Here is a 19,041-nt window from a genome sequence, read left to right as displayed (position 1 = left end):
TCTTGTTGTTTGTATTATGTTTTCGCTTAACTATAGTTTTAACTTCATATGTAAATAATCTACAGAGTTATTTTCTACAGTGATACCAGAGGTGGAGGGCCAATCTCTTTTTACAATTTCAATGTGCTGATTAGGTCTTTAATTACTATACCCCTGACCAAATTGGGGTCTTGTTCACATGTTCCGCTGCAGAACTGCAGGCAGAAAAGCTTCAGCACGTGTGTGTGTGTAAGATTTTGCTGAAAACTAATTCACGTATGGTATAGACATCAAATCTGTAATTGCTGCAAAATTTCAAGAGGACCCGTCACCGCAAAATGCAATCTGCAGGCAGCGGGTTATGGAGCAGGAGGAGCTGAGCAGATTGATGTATAGTTTTATGGGAAAAGCTTCAGTAAAACCTGTGATTTGTACATTCATCTCGGTCTTTTCTACTCCCTGTGAACAGCTATCGGTACAGGAGGGAGGTGTTGCCTGCGGCTGACCGCTATCCCTCATGTACACAATGCCATCACTGATCACTCCGAATCCCCCTGTACCGATGGCACAGCCCTGTGAAGAGCCATTTCTTTATTATTACTACTAGAAGTTAACCATTTGAGGGTGTGTACCTGCACAGTCTGACAATAACAGCACTGATTGGATAGTGTCAGACTGTGCAGGTACACCCCCCCCCAACTTGTTACCACCCCTCTGGACCCTTACTGCAGACGGCTAATAAATTACATTTTGCCGGATCTGGTTGTATTAAAGGGATTCTGTCTTCAAGATTTTCTATATGGAGCTGTTCACATCATCCTCTCAGTCTCCATTATCTAATTAAAAATATACTAGTTTAACCCCCACCTGTCCTTTCATTTTGGATAAAAATCGGTTCTATTAATATGCTAATTACCTTACTAACATGCCCAAGGGGCTGTCCCTCCGGCCGTTTGTGCCCAGCCGAGCCCCTTATCTCGTAGCCCAGCGCCGCCCCACTGCTAATTATGCACTCCTCTCATCGCCGATGGTGCGCCGTAATCTCGCGCATGCGCCCTAAATCCACTGGTCAGCGCCCGCGCGGTGTCCTGGCAGCAGCCTCAGCGAACGAAGCGCGCACCATCGGCAATGAGAGGAGTGCATAATTAGCAGTGGGGCGGCGCTGGGCTACGAGATAAGGGGCTCGGCTGGGCACAAACGGCCGGAGGGACATTCCCTTGGGCATGTTAGTAAGGTAATTAGCATATTAATAAAACAGATTTTTATCCAAAATGAAAGGACAGGTGGGGGTTAAACTAGTATATTTTTAATTAGATAATGGAGACTGAGAGGATGATGTGAACAGCTCCATAACGAAAATCTTGATGACAGAATCCCTTTAAATCTAAACTGGGGGGGGGTAAAGGTCCGTCACCATGCCGCGAATTTGTGTCCAGTCAAAACCAAAAACAAACGGGAAAAAAAAACCAAACACAGCAAAACGGAACGGATCTCAAAACCGGAAAGCCACAACCCAAGTGTAAAACAGGCATTAAGCATCTGACCCAACCTCATCCGCACGGTGCAGAAAAATCCCTGTGGATACCGACCCTTCATGCAAATCATGTCAGTTTACATTGCGGATTCTCGCAGCTTATTTTGCCCCTTTGCAACGCATTAGGCGAAGTCCATCTGTATGTACTAGGGCTGAAACGATTACTCAACCAAAAAATCATTGATGCAAATTTTTGGCTTCGAGGATTAGTTTGTGCCATCTGACCACAGAGCGCGAGTGAAGTGCTTGCCAATACTCACCACTCCGTGGTCTCCCGCCGGCCCACACCGCACTGTATCCTGACATACACACATCGTAAGGACATGTCCCAGTGCAGCACGTGAAGAAGAGGCTGGAAGAGCTGTGGGGTGTTGGTGGCGCCTCTACAGGAAAGGCAAGTATTTGATTTCATTGGCACTGGGGACTGATGGCTAGAAGGGGGAGATGGTGGCACTGGGGGAGACGAGGGCGCTGAGGACTGATGGCAGGGGTGGCTGATGAGTTTTTATAAAGGAAAACGTTCTTTTAATTAGTGTGCCCCCGGACTGCCGCTCCGTCCCCATTGACTATAATGGGGGGCAGAGTTCCGACAGCAGCGCACGGCAGGAGGCTGCCGGACTAAAACTACGACATGCAGTACTTTTAGTCCGGCTGCCGCCAGAACTCCGCCCCTATTGTAGTCAATGGGGACGGAGCGGCAGTCCGGGGGCACACGTGAACTAGAGGCAGGACGGATCCGACAGGCTGTTCACCCGCCGGACTCCCCTGCCGCTAGTGTGAAACTAGCCTTAATGATAAATTAGGCCCATGTTCTTCTATAAGCACCAGATAAATGGAACTGTCACTGAAATTTCGGAAACAAAATCAGCCACATGCAAGTTTGGAACAGTTGCAGAAATACATACGCAACACATACGCTGCAACTATACCATTCACCTCAATGGAGCTTGTACAAATCCATGTGCATGCTACTGAAACAGACTTTCACTTTGACAATGGGGGCTAATCGTAGTGCGGACCTGCTGCACACACAGAAAGTCAGCCATGGAAATCTACGTATCATACGAAATAGGCTGATTTCTACTGAATCTTGACTTTCTCCCAATACTTATAAGAGACACAAACTTGGGCATGTCCGTCGCCTCTGAAAAAGCGCATTGTGGTTTTGCAAAGACGAGACCTGCAGGTTCAATACGACGCACAGAACTAGCACCTTTAAATGACTGGCTGATATCAAGAGGGTACACGCCCTGCTCTCAACATCAGATGGCAGGAATAAACCGCGAGGAGCTCTCCATCCTAACGCCATAAACTAAGGGAATGTGCAGAAAGGAAATAAATTAGCTTTCTGAATATTTCATATTCCAGATGTCCCGGTCTGCAAAACAGTATAACTACACCAAAATGGCGATGCAGACTCTGCTCAGTCTGTTAGGGATGTAAGCCATGTCTCCAGCTAGGACAAGAACCACATCTAAGCCGCGTATGTGCAATCTGCTGCTGGACCATCACGTATGGATCGGTCACCAGACTGGGCGTTTTATATACGGTTTACCAAAATCAGTTTAAAAAGATGGTTGCTTTCAGTGGCACTAACGTAAACAGATCCCAATTTTACCGTCAACCCATTAAAGGGGTTCTCCACCTTTTATTAGGTGAAGGCCTGTTAGGACAGACCATCACTAGCAGATTGGCGGAGGTCCGACATCCAGAACCCCTGCCAATCAGCTGTTCGGCAATACTTCTGGCGCTGGAAGCAGATGGCTCCATCAGCTATGTAGCGGACTGAGCTCGTCAGTGCAGCGCTGCTCAAACTAAAGGGCCCTTTAAGCCTCATGCACATGTCCGTGGAACACGGACCATGAGATACCGGCCTGGATTCCTGCTGAGTGCAGGAGCGCACGGCGTCATTGGATGCTATGACGCTGTGCGCTTCATGACGCTGCTGATGTACAGTAGTACATTGTATGATCTATACGAGTGTATTACTGTACATCAGCGGCGTCACGAAGCGCACAGTGTCATAGCATCCAATGACGCCGTGCGCTCCTGCACTCAGCAGGACTCCAGGCCGGTATCTCATGGGCCGTGTTCCACGGACGTGTGCATGAGGCTTTACACAGGCCAACAACTGAACAGATCATCGCTAACCAGCGATGATCTAGCAGTGAAATTGCACAGCCGATGACCCGATGAATTAGCAAAACGCTAATCTCTCTTGTGCAGCACAAAAGATCATCGTTTCCCAGTGGCAGATCCTGCTGTGTAAACACAATCTGCTGCCGGGACACAGCGAGACAGTATGGGGAAGAGCGATGGCATTAGTGACCGCTCCTCCTTATACTCTGGATGAGATCGCTGCATGTCAATGCACTGGTCTCCTTCGCCAGCGATCAGCAGATTGTCGGGAATGTAGGGTTGTAGCGGGTATCGAATTATCGATAATCAATACTTGTGTACCGGTATCTATTAGATACCGGGATTTTACATTTACCGGATGCAGTGGGCGAGCCTAGTATCAGAGAACATGGCGCATGCTGCTCTCACCGCGCCATGTTCTCCTCAGCAGCACAGGGGAACAGGAGTGTCTCCCTCCCCCCTGTGCTGCTGCCGCCAATAAGAAGAGAGGGGAGGTGCTGAGGCCACTGCACCACCAATGATATCTCACCCATTAATACAAATTTAGGCGGCACCCCGACCTCCATGACAGGGCGCTGCGATCGGGGGTTAACTTCCGCGGATCGCAGCGCCCTGTCATAGAGGTCGGGTGTAGGCTATGTGATTCTGCCGCCAGCACCCGCTTCCTGCATTTGTATTAAAAGGTTACTTATCTTCATTGGTGGTGCAGTGCGCCTCCCCAGTTCTAACCCCCCCCCCCCCCCCCCCCCCCGAGTATTATAATTGATGGATAGAGCTCTATCAGGGTGAACAGGACAAGGGATTAAAAGATCCCAGGTTCTAGCCCCTAAGGGGGGAAATAGTTCTTAAATAAAAAGTAAGAAACACCAAAATATTAAGTTTAAATCATACCCTTTCCCAATTTTACATATAAAATATATAAATAAAACATATTACATATTGCCACGCCCAAAAAAGTGCAAACCATTAAAATATAAAAAAAACGAATCTCCTACGCGGTAAACACGTAACAGAATTTTTTTTTATAAAAACCGCGCAATTCGCCATTTTTTTGCCACCTTGTCCCCCAAAAAATAGGATAAGACTGTTCGATTATGGGCCAGACGTTCCATAAAATGCGGAATGCACGCGGCTTCGAGTATTGCAATACTTTATTGTATCGAAACAACCCTACGGGAATAAACGTTTTATTCCCAACAATCTGCTAGTTCGTTGTCCCGTGTAAAGGGACTATTAGTTCAAGCTCATTCAGCTACCAAGTTGATAGAGCCGTCTGCTTCACACACCACAAGTAATGCCAAACAGTTGATTGACAGATGTCGAACCCCCGCTGATCAGTTAGCGATTGACAATCCTGTGGACAACCCCTTTAAGATAAATGTAGCAATTCACACTTCAGTTCATTCTTGTCCGTTTTCCACCCGAGACTCATTTATTCCCATGAATAGGTCTAGACCAGGGGTAGGCAACCTCCGGCACCGAAGGTGTTGTGAAACTACAACTCCTATTATGCATACTTGTTGTTCTCAGAACTTCCATAGAAGTGATTCAAGCATGCTGGGAACTGTAGCGTCAAAATAGCTGGAGTGCCAAAGGCTGCTGAACCCGTGGTCTAGTTAAAAAAAATCTGACACATCAGGACACCGTTAAGGGGCTGTGCAGCGCTACAATACTGACGTCATTGATATGCTCAGGATAGGTCATCAACGACAGGTCAGGGAGGGTCCGACTCCCGGCACCCCCACCGATCAGCTGTTTGAAGGGGTAGCGGCGAGAGTAATGCTTCAAAATTACCTGCACGTCTTCTCGTTTGCAGAGGAGGCGCAGTGCGATCACAGCTACTCCAGTCTGGCAATTGTCAAGTGGAAGCAGCACTCGCAGGATCCGACATTGATGACCTCTCCTGAAGATGGGTCATCAATACTGCAGGGCTGCACAACCCCTATAAAAAGGTGTCCAGATAAGTCCGTGCTTTACAGACGGAAATGGGAACAGTTGTCTGACACAAATGAGTGTGAACTATAGAATAAAGGGGCCATCTCTGGGACTAGGGATAAACAGGATGAAGCTGTCTCTCGGAAGAGGTCTTCAGTATCAGATGGGTGGGGGTCCAACTCTCGGCACCCCTTCAATCAGTTGATAGGCAGTGGTGCCAAGAATTGGACCACCACCACCCCATCTCTAAGGACAAGCCATTCATTAGCCCTGGAGAACCCCTGTAATAATATAAGACATTTTAAGAGCTATTGTTGCATAAGCTTAGTACATTAAAGGGGTTTTGATAGACTTTTAACACAGATGACCTATCCTGTGGCTAGATCATCAGTATCTCATTGGTGGGGGTCCGACACCCGGGACCCCCGCCGATCAGCTGTCTGAGAAGGCAGCGGGGCTCACAGTAGCGCTGCCTCCTCCCTGCTTACCAAGCACGCCCTGGACTACTGGGCAGACTGGGATCACATGACAGGGTTCAAAACTTAGGAATGCAACTGGGCTGGGATGAAACCAATTACACCACTAGAATACTGCTGATGAGTTAGCATTGGACAACCAAAAAAATATATTCCCGGAGTGGTACCCTAGTGTACATTCAGCTTCTCACACAAAATAGAACTAGGAAGTATTCACCAGTCAATGAAATGTACTTATTGGGTAGGTCATCAATATCCGATCACTTGAATGGAAGTTGTAATTAGGCTACTTTCACACTTGCGGCAGAGTGATCCAGCAAGCAGTTCCGTCGCCGGAACTACCCGGCAAAACGTATGCCAACTGATGGCATTTTGTAAGACTGATCAGGATCCTGATCAGTCTTAGGCCTCTTTCACACTTGCGTTGTCCGGATCCGGCGTGCACTCCATTTGCCGGAGGTGCCCGCCGGATCCGTAACACTGCAAGTGAACTGAAAGCATTTGAAGACGGATCCGTCTTCAAAATGCGTTCAGTGTTACTATGGCAGCCAGGACGCTATTAAAGTCCTGGTTGCCATAGTAGTAGTGGGGAGCGGGGGAGCAGTATACTTACCGTCCGTGCGGCTCCCGGGGCGCTCCAGAATGACGTCAGAGCGCCCCATGCGCATGGATGACGTGATCCATGTGATCACGTCATCCATGCGCGTGAGGCGCCCTGACGTCACTCTGAAGCGCCCCGGGAGCCGCACGGACGGCAAGTATACTGCTCCCCTGCTCCCCACTACACTTTACCATGGCAACCAGGACTTTAGTGTCCTGGCAGCCATGGTAACCATTCAGAAAAAGCTAAACGTCGGATCCGGTAATGCGCCGAAACAACGTTTAGCTTAAGGCCGGATCCGGATCAATGCCTTTCAATGGGCATTAATTCCGGATCCGGCCTTGCGGCAAGTGTTCAGGATTTTTGACCTGAGCAAAAAGCGCAGCATGCTGCGGTATTTTCTCCGGCCAAAAAACGTTCCGTTCCGGAACTGAAGACATCCTGATGCATCCTGAACGGATTTCTCTCCATTCAGAATGCATTGGGATAAAACTGATCAGGATTCTTCCGGCATAGAGCCCCGACAACGGAACTCTATGCCGGAACACAACAACGCAAGTGTGAAAGAGCCCTTAAAAATGCCTGATCAGTCAGAAAAATGAATTGAAATGCCAGATCCTTCTTTCCAGTGTCATCCAGCAAAACGGATCCGGCATTTTTTTTCCCCACCTTTTTTTCGGTCTGCGCATGCCGGATCCGGCACTAATACATTCCAATGGAAAAAAAGGAATGCATTCAGGCAAGTCTTCAGTTTTGTTGGCCGGAGATAAAACCGTAGCATGCTGCGGTTTTATCTTTTGCCTGATCAGTCAAAAAGACACCCTGATGCATCCTGAACGGATTACTCTCCATTCAGAATGCATTAGGATAAAACTGGTCAGTTCTTTTCCAGTATAGAGCCCCTAGGACGGAACTCAGTGCCGGAAAAGAAAAACGCAAGTGTGAAAGTAGCCTTACACAGCACCGTCCCTGCACCGGCATGCAGGTAAACACTGCAGTGGATACAGCACAAGCTCCACGGCCCCTAAAATAGCCGATAGGCAAGGGTGCCAGGAGTTGGAGCCCCACAGATCTGATATTGATGAATAATCCTAGGGATAGGTAATCTATATCACGAAATCTGAATAAACCCTTTAATTATCTTACGACCCCTCTAAAGGGATCCTGCTAGTATTTCATTCTGCTTATGGTTTAAAATGAGGAGCATCTACTGGGTGACTCTTGACTGACGAGGTCTCCCCCGAAGGGCTCATGCACACAACCGTATGTATTTTGCGGTCCACCAAAAATACAGATGACATCCATATTGCTTTATTATTTTTTTTGCAGATCCATTGTAACAATGCTTATGCCTTTCAATAGGACATGTTCTATCTTTTCTGAGGAATGGCCATGTGGACATACGGAAACGGAATGCACACGGAGTCATGTCCGCTTTTTCTGCAGACCTACTGAACAGAATGGTTCCGCACAAGGGGCTCAAAAAAAAAAAACAACAAATATGCTTGTGTGCATGAGCCCTAAATACGAAAGCGATTCTTACAGACTTGATCAGCAGGACATCTGTCATTGCACAACACAGACGCATTTATTTTACTATTAATTTCAACGATTTTCTAAAGGATAATTGTTGAAATCACAATCAGTGTGCACCCCATGGCCGTGCTGTGGCCCTCAATGCACGAACACCCATCATGGGGCAGCCGCAGCGGATCGCGGACCCATTCACTTTAATGGGTCCGCGATCTGCCCGTTCCGCAAAAAGATAGGACATGTTCTATCTTTATGCGGAACAGAAGTACGGGACGAAACCCAGCGGAAGCACTCCTTAGTGCTTCCGTTCCGCATCTCCGGATTTGCGGACCAATTCAAGTGAATGGGTCCGCATCCGTGAAGCGGAATGCCCACAGAGCAGGGCCCGTGTATTGCGGATCGACAAATGCGGTCCGCAATATGGCCATGGAGCGCACACGTTTGTGTGAAAGAGGCCTCAAACTTTGATTGTGATCTTCCCTGTGATCAATAACCCTACCTTGCATGGCAAAAGTCAGAAACGATGCGCGTCCCCTCAGACCCAATAATCACGGCTAGACGTGTTCATATCTATCAAATGATTGACCCATCAATGGCGCAGTCATCGGTGTCAGATATTAATCACAATGGTCTGTCTAGGAATGAACCAAATACTGTAATCGTGCTTCTCCTCCGATACTCTCATCCGATCCAACATGGAGGACAGAGAGCCACAATGGAGAACTGTACAATGTTGGAGAGTTTCACGCATGGGTCATACTATTAGACTAGTACCCATGTACAATACTCGCTGGGCATGGCATGGGTAACTGCACTGTACAGTTTAGCATGCAACTGCCTCACTATCCAAGCCTGGTATCAGATTGGGCAGTAGGACATCAGTGGAGTTAGGGCTCGTACACACAATCTTATTTTTTTTCCTGCTTCTGTGTTGTTGTTTTTTTGCATCCCATATGCAGATCCATTCACTTCATTGGGTCCACATAAAAAACGGAAATGAATCCCATGTCCATACATTTGCATGGTCTTTCCGCAAACAAAGTAGAACATGCCCCATTATGGACAAGGATAGGACTGTGCGATTAAGGCCCAGATATTCCATTTCTCAAAATGCAGAATGCACACGTTCGGTATCTATATTTTGCGGATCCGCAATTTGCAGACTGCAAAGCATCCGACAGTCGTGTGCATGAGTCCTTAGGGAATGGCCCCACAGTGTGCCGGCTGCATGAACAGGGCTCCAGATGGCAATCAAAGTGGTCGCCAATGCGACTTAAAATTTACAAATGGCGACAAGACTTTTTAGTCTTGTTGCCATTTGCGACTATACCCGCCGCCGCAGCTCTGCAGTTGAATACAGCGGCGGGGCACAGGAGCGGGTAGGGCCCCCCCCCCCCCCCCCAACCCCTCAGTATTAAAGTAATTGGTGGCAGTGACAGTTCCGATCGGAGCCCCAGGATTACACTGCTGACGCTCCTGAAGCCCTGGCTGCTATAGTAATCTCCCTGCTGCTGTGTGCACAAAGCCCAGGGCAGCAGGGAGAGTGAGGTCCTATTCACCCTGATAGAGATCTATATGGGTGAATAGGACAAGGGTTCCAGACCCTAAGGGGGCTAATAGTGTTTATAAAAAAAATAATAATAATTATATATAACACTAAAATATTAGGTTTCAATCTCCCTTTCTCAATTTTACATATTACATAGCGCTACGTCCAAAAAAATTAATTAAAAAATCTAGGTGAGCGCCGTAACAGAAATAAATAAAAAGCATGCGATTCTCAATTTTTTTTGTCACCTCAAAAAATAGGATAGGACTGTTCTATTATGGGCCGAACGTTTCATAAAATGCGGAATGCACGTGGCTTTTTTTTTTGCGTGGTAGAGTATCGCAATACTTTTTTATGGTGTCGAAAGCGAATTAAAATTTGGGTATCGAAACAACCCTACGCCGATCTGATCGGCGTAGCGTTGTCACGATACCAAAATTTTGATTGGGTTTTGATTTGGCGACTAAAAATTTCATTTGGCTCCTAAATTTTTCAGTTCAGGAGCCAATAGCTACTAGGTATTTTTTGTCTGGAGCACTGATGAAGCCAAGCCACGTCCACCCAAAGCAACCAACGGCCACAAAGTTTATTGCAAACCCACACTGCCATCGGTTGACGCGGGTGGTCATGCCCTTACACTTTCATAGTGTTTCCCCACCTGGTAGACGCATGACATATAGGATAAGGGGAAAGAGTTATATCAGAACTGGCCTAGTTGTCCACAGCAACCAATCAGATTCCACCTTGCATTTTTCAGAGCTCCATTAAAATAAAAGGATTAGTCTGATTGGTTACTATGGGCAACTAAGCCAATTTTCCTTTGCGCCAGTCTTGATAAATCTCTGTAACCCTGTAAATGCCTATACCCCTACGTAATTTACATTACAGCACGCAACAAGAGAAGATACACCGCTGGATGCAATTCTCCCAGAAGACCGGGATATGCTCTGAATACGTCCTTTAGTCTTCCCTTGTAAGCTCAATGCCAGCCGGCCGCACCCCTGCGAACGAGCTCAGTGGTGGTCAGCCTCGGAGCGGGTAGAACCACCACCCAGGAAAGCTGCCCCCCTACCGAGAGCGATGCTTCTCTGCATACAGTGGTAGGAGAGCCCCCGTCACCTCTCCATGTCTGTTGTAGTCACTAGCTGAATGCCCCATGTAATAATTCTGGGGCGTCTATTCTTATGGCTCCATGTTGTGCCGAGGAAAAACACGTTGGTGTACATGAGCCCTCATTCAGATAACGGCGGGGTATGCTACAAAATTAAGGGGAGTCACCAGCGACCTCCCTATCCAACTGCTTGCACACACGTATAGCTGTGGTTGACCTGATTAAAATTCTGTTTTCTTTCTGTGTCTGTTCCTGTTTCTTTTTTTTACGGACTGTATGCAGAACCATTCATTTCAATGGGTCCGAAAAAAAACAAAAAAGTTACTCCGTGTGCATTCCGTTTCCGTATTTCCGTTCTGACAAAAAATAGAACATGTCCTATTATTATCCGCATTACAGACAAGGACAGGACTGATCTATTGGGGGCCAGCTGTTCCCTTCAGCAAAATACTGAATGCACACGGACGTCATCCGTATTTTTTGCGGATCAGTTTTTGTGCTGACCGCAAAACACATACGGCGGTGTGCATGAGCCCTAGCGCTTTCATGACGAGACAGGATCCCAGACTCCCTGTGGCCGCAGAGTACAGTACTTTCCCCCTGTGTGAATACAACCTAAGGCTCTATTCACACGTCCGCAATTCTGTTCTGCATTTTGCGGAACGGAATTGCGGACCCATTTATTTCTATGGGGCTACACGATGTGCTGTCCGGATCTGGAAATGCGGACCCGCACTTCCGTTCCCGAAAAAAAAAATAGAACATGTCCTATTCCTGTCCGCAATTGCGGACAAGATTAGGCATTTTCTATTATAGTGCCGTCGATGTGCGGTCCGCAAAACGGGGAACGCACATTGCCGGTGTCCGTGTTTTGCGGATCCATGGATCCGCAAAACACACATGGATGTGTGAATGGACCCTAAGGCTACTTTCACACTGGCGTTTTGGCTTTCAGTTTCTGAGATCCGTTCAGGGCTCTCACAAGCGTCCAAAACGGATCAGTTTGGCCCAAATACATTCTGAATGGAAAAGGATCCGCTCCGAATGCATCAGTTTACATTAGTTTCGTCTCCATTCCGCTTTTGACACAGACACCAAAACGCTGCTTGCCGTGTCCGTCTGATGAAACTGACCCAAATCTATGACAATAGAAAACGGATCCGTCCTCCAGTGACTTTCAATGGTGTTCAAGACGGATCCGTCTTGGCTATGTTAAAGATAATACAAATGGATCCGTTCTGAACAGATGCAGACGGTTGTATTATCTGAACGGATCCCTCCATGACGGATCTGCACCAAACGCGAGTGTGAAAGTAGCCTAAGAAATACGAACACAGGTCCAGGACTCGGAGTCGCTCATGCTGAGGGGGGCTCGGAGCACCCGCCTGTCACACCATCACCCACTGGCTTCACTGTATCCATTATAAGACTTCAGCTGAAACATTGCAACAACGGATTGCGACCCAGTAATAAACGACAGCCCCGTGCACACTACTAAGGCTACTTTCACACTTGCGGCAGGACGGAGCCGACAGGCTGTTAACCCTGTCGGCTCCGTCTCACCGCGAACTGTGCCGGAGCTCCGCCCCCCGTACCCATTATAGTCAATGGGGGCGAAATAGCGGAAGGACGGAGCCAACAGGGTGAACAGCCTGTCGGATCCGTCCTGCCGCAAGTGTGAAAGTAGCCTTACCTGGATCCATGTCTGATCTGCATATTTTTGGAGATCCATTCATTTCTATGGGTCCACAAAAAAATGGTCCTATTCTTGTCCGTTTTGTGGCCGGACACAGGCCATTCCTCATGCTGGAAAGCAGCCAGATCCCATAGTCCAGGGATGCTCAACCAGCGGCCCTCCAGCTGTTGCAAAACTACAACTCCCAGCATGCCCGGACAGCCTACAGCAGGGCATGGTGGGAGTTGTAGTTTTACAACAGCTGGAGGGCTGCAGGTTGAGCATGCCTGCCATAGTGAATAGGGATACAACAATGGACCCAGTGATGGCGGAGATGTGTGGCCATAGCCTTACTGCCCCCCGTCTGAGAGATCAGGTCGCGGCTCTTACGGCTGGCTGTACTAGATCCCTCTGCACCTGTACTAGATCCCTCTGCACCTGTACTAGATCCCTCTGCACCTGTACTAGATCCCTCTGCACCTGTACTAGATCCCTCTGCACCTGTACTAGATCCCTCTGCACCTGTACTAGATCCCTCTGCACCTGTACTAGATCCCTCTGCACCTGTACTAGATCCCTCTGCACCTGTACTAGATCCCTCTGCACCTGTACTAGATCCCTCTGCACCTGTACTAGATCCCTCTGCACCTGTACTAGATCCCTCGGCTGCTGTCAGCCATGGTCCTTTCACAGTCCTTAGGTTCAGTTCACACAGAGGTTTTTGAGGCCAAAGCCAGTAATGGATCCAGCAGGATCCCTTCCAAATCCGCTGCTGGCTTTGGCTGAAAAAAAAAAAATCCACAGGAAAAGAAAAGTGCTCAGTGTGAACATAGCTTCAGATTCAGAGCGTTTCCTCTATAAATGAATGACTTCGTGTAGACCTGGGGGCATGGGCACCAGTCAGAGGTCACCCGTGCCAGCTGCACCCCCATGGGGGCCCCATACCCACCTTCCGCCACATCCTCGTCTATGGCACCTTTGACTTGGGAGAAACACCACTGGAAATCGTTCCCTCCGCCCACTCCTGCAACACAAGAGAGAAGAGCCGGTGAGGAGGCCACTAGGCCGCGGCGTGCCCGCACCGCCACCCCCCGGGCCCCGCGGCCTCCCTTCCTCCTCCCTCCCCTCGATCTTATTTACCTGCCATGGCTTCCCTCTAAGAGCAGGCCTCCCAATCCGGGCGTCGCTGAGAAGGAGGAGGAGAAGGAGGACGGGGAGGGTTCGCCCTTCACACTCTCCCCCTCCTGAGTACGTGTGTGTGCCGAGCAGGGCCGCTCCGGGGCTGCGGCGGCTGTTCCGGTGCCGGTGACTAGGGGAGGAGGAGGCGGGCAGGACTGGACTCGGAAGGGGACGCGGTGCTCAAGAGCCGCTCTCGGCTTCTCCGGGATGAGGTTTCAAAATGGCGCACATTGCTCGTCGACATGATTCGGTGACGTCATTTAACCCTCCTGTCGCCGGGCGCGGCACTGAGTCACCACACAGGAGAAGCGGGCGGAAGCTCCTGACCTGCGCGGCAGCGGGAGGGTTAAAGAGTGGAGGAGAGGACACTATGGGAAATATATGCGGAGTCTATACTGCCGCTCCGCTCTCATCACTTCCCCTAGGGCTCTTCTCTGAGAACCACAAGTCTCAGGGAGCGACACACACACATACATATATATATAGTGGACAGAACCAAAACTGTTAAGGGAGGGGAGGTGTTATAAGAACTACTGAGGTGGTCCCCTAGCAACCAATGAGAGTCCAGCTCTCATTTTTCAGAGGCCATTTGGAAAATGAAAGCAGCAACCTGATTGGTTGCTGTGGGAGAAGCATCCATTTTTGATTTGTCCTAGTTTAGATCCATTATCCCTACTGAGGTTGGGGTTGCTAGGTTACAAAATGTCGCTGTCAGACCTGTCAGTTCTACGCTGCATCAATAAAACGGATTTCAGAGGCACATATGGTTTTGCTGCAGTTTGTGGTTTTGGGATGCAGTAATCGGTCACACGTTTTGTTGTTTTTTTTCTGTTTAATGCAAATTGGCAAAATCATTGCATATCGCAGTAAAACCGATTGTGGCTTTCAAATGAATTTTTTTTATGCTGGTAATAACTTCACCTACCCTTAGGCCTCGGCTATAGGCCTCATTCACACGACCGCTGTTTGGGTCTGCATCCAAGCCCCTTTTTTTGAGGCTCGGAGGCGGGCCCATTCATGTTAATGGAGCCGCAAAAGATGCGGACAGCACTCTGTTGCATCCGTTCCGCAGCTCCGTAAAAAATGAAACATGTCCTATTGTCCGTTTTGTGGACAAGAATAGGCATTTCTTTAATAGGCAACCCTTTCCGTTTCGCAAATTGAGGAACACACACACGGGCGGCATATGTGCCTTGCGGGTATGAAATTTGCGGAATGCAAAACACGGCGCGGTCGTGTCCACGTAGCCTTAGGCCTCATGCACACGACCGTTGTTCGGGTCCGCATCCGAGCCGCTATTTTTAGCTGCTCGGGTACGACCCATTCGCTTCAACGGGGCCGCAAAAGATGTGGACAGCACTCTGTGTGTGCTGTCCGCATCCGTTGCTCCGTTCCGCAGTCCGCAAAAAAAAATATAACCTGTATAGGCAGTTATATCAATGGCTGTCCGTGTCGTTCCGAAAATTGCAGAATGCACACGGATGCCATCCGTGTTTTGCGGATCTGTAATTTGCGGACCGCAAAACACGCAACGGTCGTGTTCATGAGACCTAAAAGTACTAGCAAAGTGTATGAGATCAGACAAACCTCATGTAACCTGTCGTACAGATTCCCAAATCCACAGCATGTTCCATTATGTTTGCAGTTTTAGCTGCGGATTTCACTCTCTTCAAATGAAGGGTAAGATCTGTGGAAAACCTGCATCAAATCTGCACAAAATACTGCTGTAAAAAATTGGGGTTTTGAGGGCAGATATGCTGCAGAAATGCACATAAATCCGCACATAAGTTCATGTGGCTCTTATATGCGTTCTCCCGCACTCGTGTGCAGGTGGCCTTAGAGGTGAGTGAGCTGTGCTGCTGTACAGGGCCCGTCCCCACCGAAGGGACATCACCGATATCCTGAGGCCTGGGACCCTCATGAAGAACGCCTCTATCCTGGGCATTATAGATGGGGACCAACCAGAACACTGCTGTGTACTAATGGCTGTACGGTGGTGGTGTATAAGCGCTATAAGGTGGTAGTGTATAAGCGCTGTATGGTGGCAGTGTATAAGCTCTGTACGATAGTAGTGTATAAGCGCTGTACGGTGGTGGTGTATAAGCGCTGTACGGTGGTGGTGTATAAGCGCTGTACGGTGGTGGTGTATAAGCGCTGTACGGTGGTGGTGTATAAGCGCCGTACGGTGGTAGTGTATAAGCGCTGTATGGTGGCAGTGTATAAGCGCTGTACGATAGTAGTGTATAAGCGCTGTACGGTGGTGGTGTATAAGCGCTGTACGGTGGTGGTGTATAAGCGCTGTACGATGGTGGTGTATAAGCGCTGTACGGTGGTGGTGTATAGGCGCTGTACGGTGGTGGTGTATAAGCGCTGTACGGTGGTGGTGTATAAGCGCTGTACGATAGTAGTGTATAAGCGCTGTACGATAGTAGTGTATAAGCGCTGTACGGTGGTGGTGTATAAGCGCTGTATGGTGGTGGTGTATAAGCACTGTACGGTGGTAGTGTATAAGCGCTGTACGGTGGTAGTGTATAAGCGCTGTACGGTGGTAGTGTATAAGCGCTGTACGGTGGTGGTGTATAAGCGATGTACGGTGGTAGTGTATAAGCGCTGTACGGTGGTAGTGTATAAGCGCTGTACGGTGGTAGTGTATAAGCGCTGTACGGTGGTAGTGTATAAGCGCTGTACGGTGGTAGTGTATAAGCGCTGTACGGTGGTAGTGTATAAGCGCTGTACGGTGGTAGTGTATAAGCGCTGTACGGTGGTGGTGTATAAGCGCCGTACGATAGTAGTGTATAAGCGCTGTACGGTGGTGGTGTATAAGCGCTGTACGGTGGTAGTGTATAAGCGATGTACGGTGGTAGTGTATAAGTGCTGTAGGGTGGTAGTGTATAAGCACTGTACGGTGGTAGTGTATAAGCGATGTACGGTGGTAGTGTATAAGCGCTGTACGGTGGTGGTGTATAAGCGCTGTACGGTGGTGGTGTATAAGCGCTGTACGATAGTAGTGTATAAGGGCTGTACGATAGTAGTGTATAAGGGATGTACGGTGGTAGTGTATAAGCGATGTACGGTGGTAGTGTATAAGCGCTGTACGGTGGTAGTGTATAAGCGCTGTACGGTGGTGGTGTATAAGCGCTGTACGATAGTAGTGTATAAGCGATGTACGGTGGTAGTGTATAAGCGATGTACGGTGGTAGTGTATAAGCGATGTACGGTGGTAGTGTATAAGCGATGTACGGTGGTAGTGTATAAGCGCTGTACGGTGGTGGTGTATAAGCGCCGTACGGTGGTAGTGTATAAGCGCTGTACGGTGGTAGTGTATAAGCGCTGTACGGTGGTGGTGTATAAGCGATGTACGGTGGTGGTGTATAAGCGCTGTACGGTGGTGGTGTATAAGCGATGTACGGTGGTAGTGTATAAGCGCTGTACGGTGGTAGTGTATAAGCGCTGTACGGTGGTAGTGTATAAGCGCTGTACGGTGGTAGTGTATAAGTGCTGTACGGTGGTGGTGTATAAGCGCCGTACGATAGTAGTGTATAAGCGCTGTACGGTGGTAGTGTATAAGCGATGTACGGTGGTAGTGTATAAGTGCTGTAGGGTGGTAGTGTATAAGCGCTGTACGGTGGTAGTGTATAAGCGATGTACGGTGGTAGTGTATAAGCGCTGTACGGTGGTAGTGTATAAGCGCTGTACGGTGGTGGTGTATAAGCGCCGTACGATGGTAGTGTATAAGCGCTGTACGGTGGTAGTGTATAAGCGATGTACGGTGGTAGTGTATAAGCGATGTACGGTGGTAGTGTATAAGCGCTGTACGGTGGTAGTGTATAAGCGCTGTACGGTGGTAGTGTATAAGCGCTGTACGATAGTAGTGTATAAGCGCTGTACGGTGGTAGTCTATAAGCGCTGTACGGTGGTAGTGTATAAGCGCTGTACGGTGGTAGTGTAACAGTGCCTAAAATGGACAAGAATAGGACCTGTTCTTTTTTTTTTGCGGGTATATCAACCTAAGGCTACATGCAACGTTCGTGTGCATGTAGCCTTAGGCAGGGTGTTGAACCTCCTTAGAGACCAGTCCTGTGTGAAGACTTACTGGAAGTGCTCCAGGGTATGGACACTTCTTGGCAATGCTCCATGACTCATAGGGAGCCACTTCCAATAGGTGGCGCTGGTGAGATGGTTCTCTTCCTTGGTTGATACCCCTTTTGCATATTAGTTTCCCATGGAGCATTGCCTATAAGTGTCCATACCCTGGAGTACTTCCGGTAAGTCTCCATACTGGACTGGTCTCTTTTTCAGCACCCTGCCTAAGCTAATGCAGAAGGTGAAATCTATGACAGATCCACAACGGAATTCCCACTGAAGAATCGTGGTGAAACCTGAAAATCCTGGCACCCCCCCGACGAGCAGCTGATTTTTCAGGGGGAAATGTAGCATTAAAAAAAAATGCCACAACCCTGCTCTTCTGGTTTACGGAGGGAGGACCCCCCCTTCTCTATGACTCCCATATGCCTCCCATATGCCCAAACAGAAGACGTAGACAATTCCTATATAATGGCCTCAAGACCCAAGTCCATAGAACTGCATGCGCCTATGTCACAGCTGTCTGAAGCTTGCCCGGCATGACCCCGTTCTGTTTTGGGTACGATGAGCGGCTACACTTACGTTCAACTCCTTTGTGATTTCCCATTGCTCTAAACATGCTAAATATTGTTTTGTAACCCCTTCATGGCCGGTTACCAGGCTCCACCCTGCAGGATCACGTATGACTTGGTTAGGTTCAGATGCTCAGAGCCTGGTAGGAATGATACAACCTCGGCAGGAATGCATTAATCACGCCATATGTCATGCCCTCGGAGCTGTTTGATCACCTGTCACACGCATGAGGCCATGCACGGCACATTTTTACTAGATTGAGAGGCGAGTGACCATGCGGGTTTTATATAACCTAGTGAATGCTGACATAACGAGCACCACTTGCTCATCGACTGTGTGTGACCAGTTCAATACAGGACACGTGACATGTTTACCATGGGACCTGGAATGGAGTTGGGTTGTCTCTTCTCAGCCTTTCAAGGCACCAAGCCCAGGAAGCAGAATACGGCCGGGTTCACGTCACCGTTTCATTTTCTGTTCTGATCTGTCAGAAAAAGAAAAAAAAACGGATCTTGTTTTTTAAGCATTCGTTATGCACCCGTTTTAGCCATGTCCATCTGGGATCTGGAAAACATGGATCTCAGACAGAAATGACTAAAAACTGATGCATTATGGATGCTCTGGATCCATTATTTCTTTTTACAGGATCCGTTTTTTTTTTTCTTCTTCCCTGT

At 48.5% G+C, this 19,041-nt stretch overlaps 1 protein-coding gene across 1 annotated transcript in view; it reads right to left on the bottom strand.

Annotated features, from left to right (window-relative positions):
- Positions 1-14,039, bottom strand: part of PPP2R2D (protein phosphatase 2 regulatory subunit Bdelta) — a 53,662-nt gene extending 39,623 nt beyond the window's left edge. Inside the window, exons 1-2 of the mRNA XM_040435102.1 lie at positions 13,673-14,039; positions 13,482-13,556 (exon numbers count right to left, since the gene is read on the bottom strand). Coding sequence (XP_040291036.1) covers positions 13,482-13,556; positions 13,673-13,679 — 82 coding nt within the window. The 5' untranslated portion in view covers positions 13,680-14,039. The remainder of the gene's footprint in view (positions 1-13,481; positions 13,557-13,672) is intronic.
- Between the last annotated feature and the right edge of the window lie 5,002 nt (positions 14,040-19,041).

Source organism: Bufo bufo, chromosome 6, assembly GCF_905171765.1.
Source record: "Bufo bufo chromosome 6, aBufBuf1.1, whole genome shotgun sequence".
NCBI classification, from domain to species: Eukaryota; Metazoa; Chordata; class Amphibia; order Anura; family Bufonidae; genus Bufo; species Bufo bufo.
This window is presented reverse-complemented; position numbering and strand designations above follow the sequence as displayed.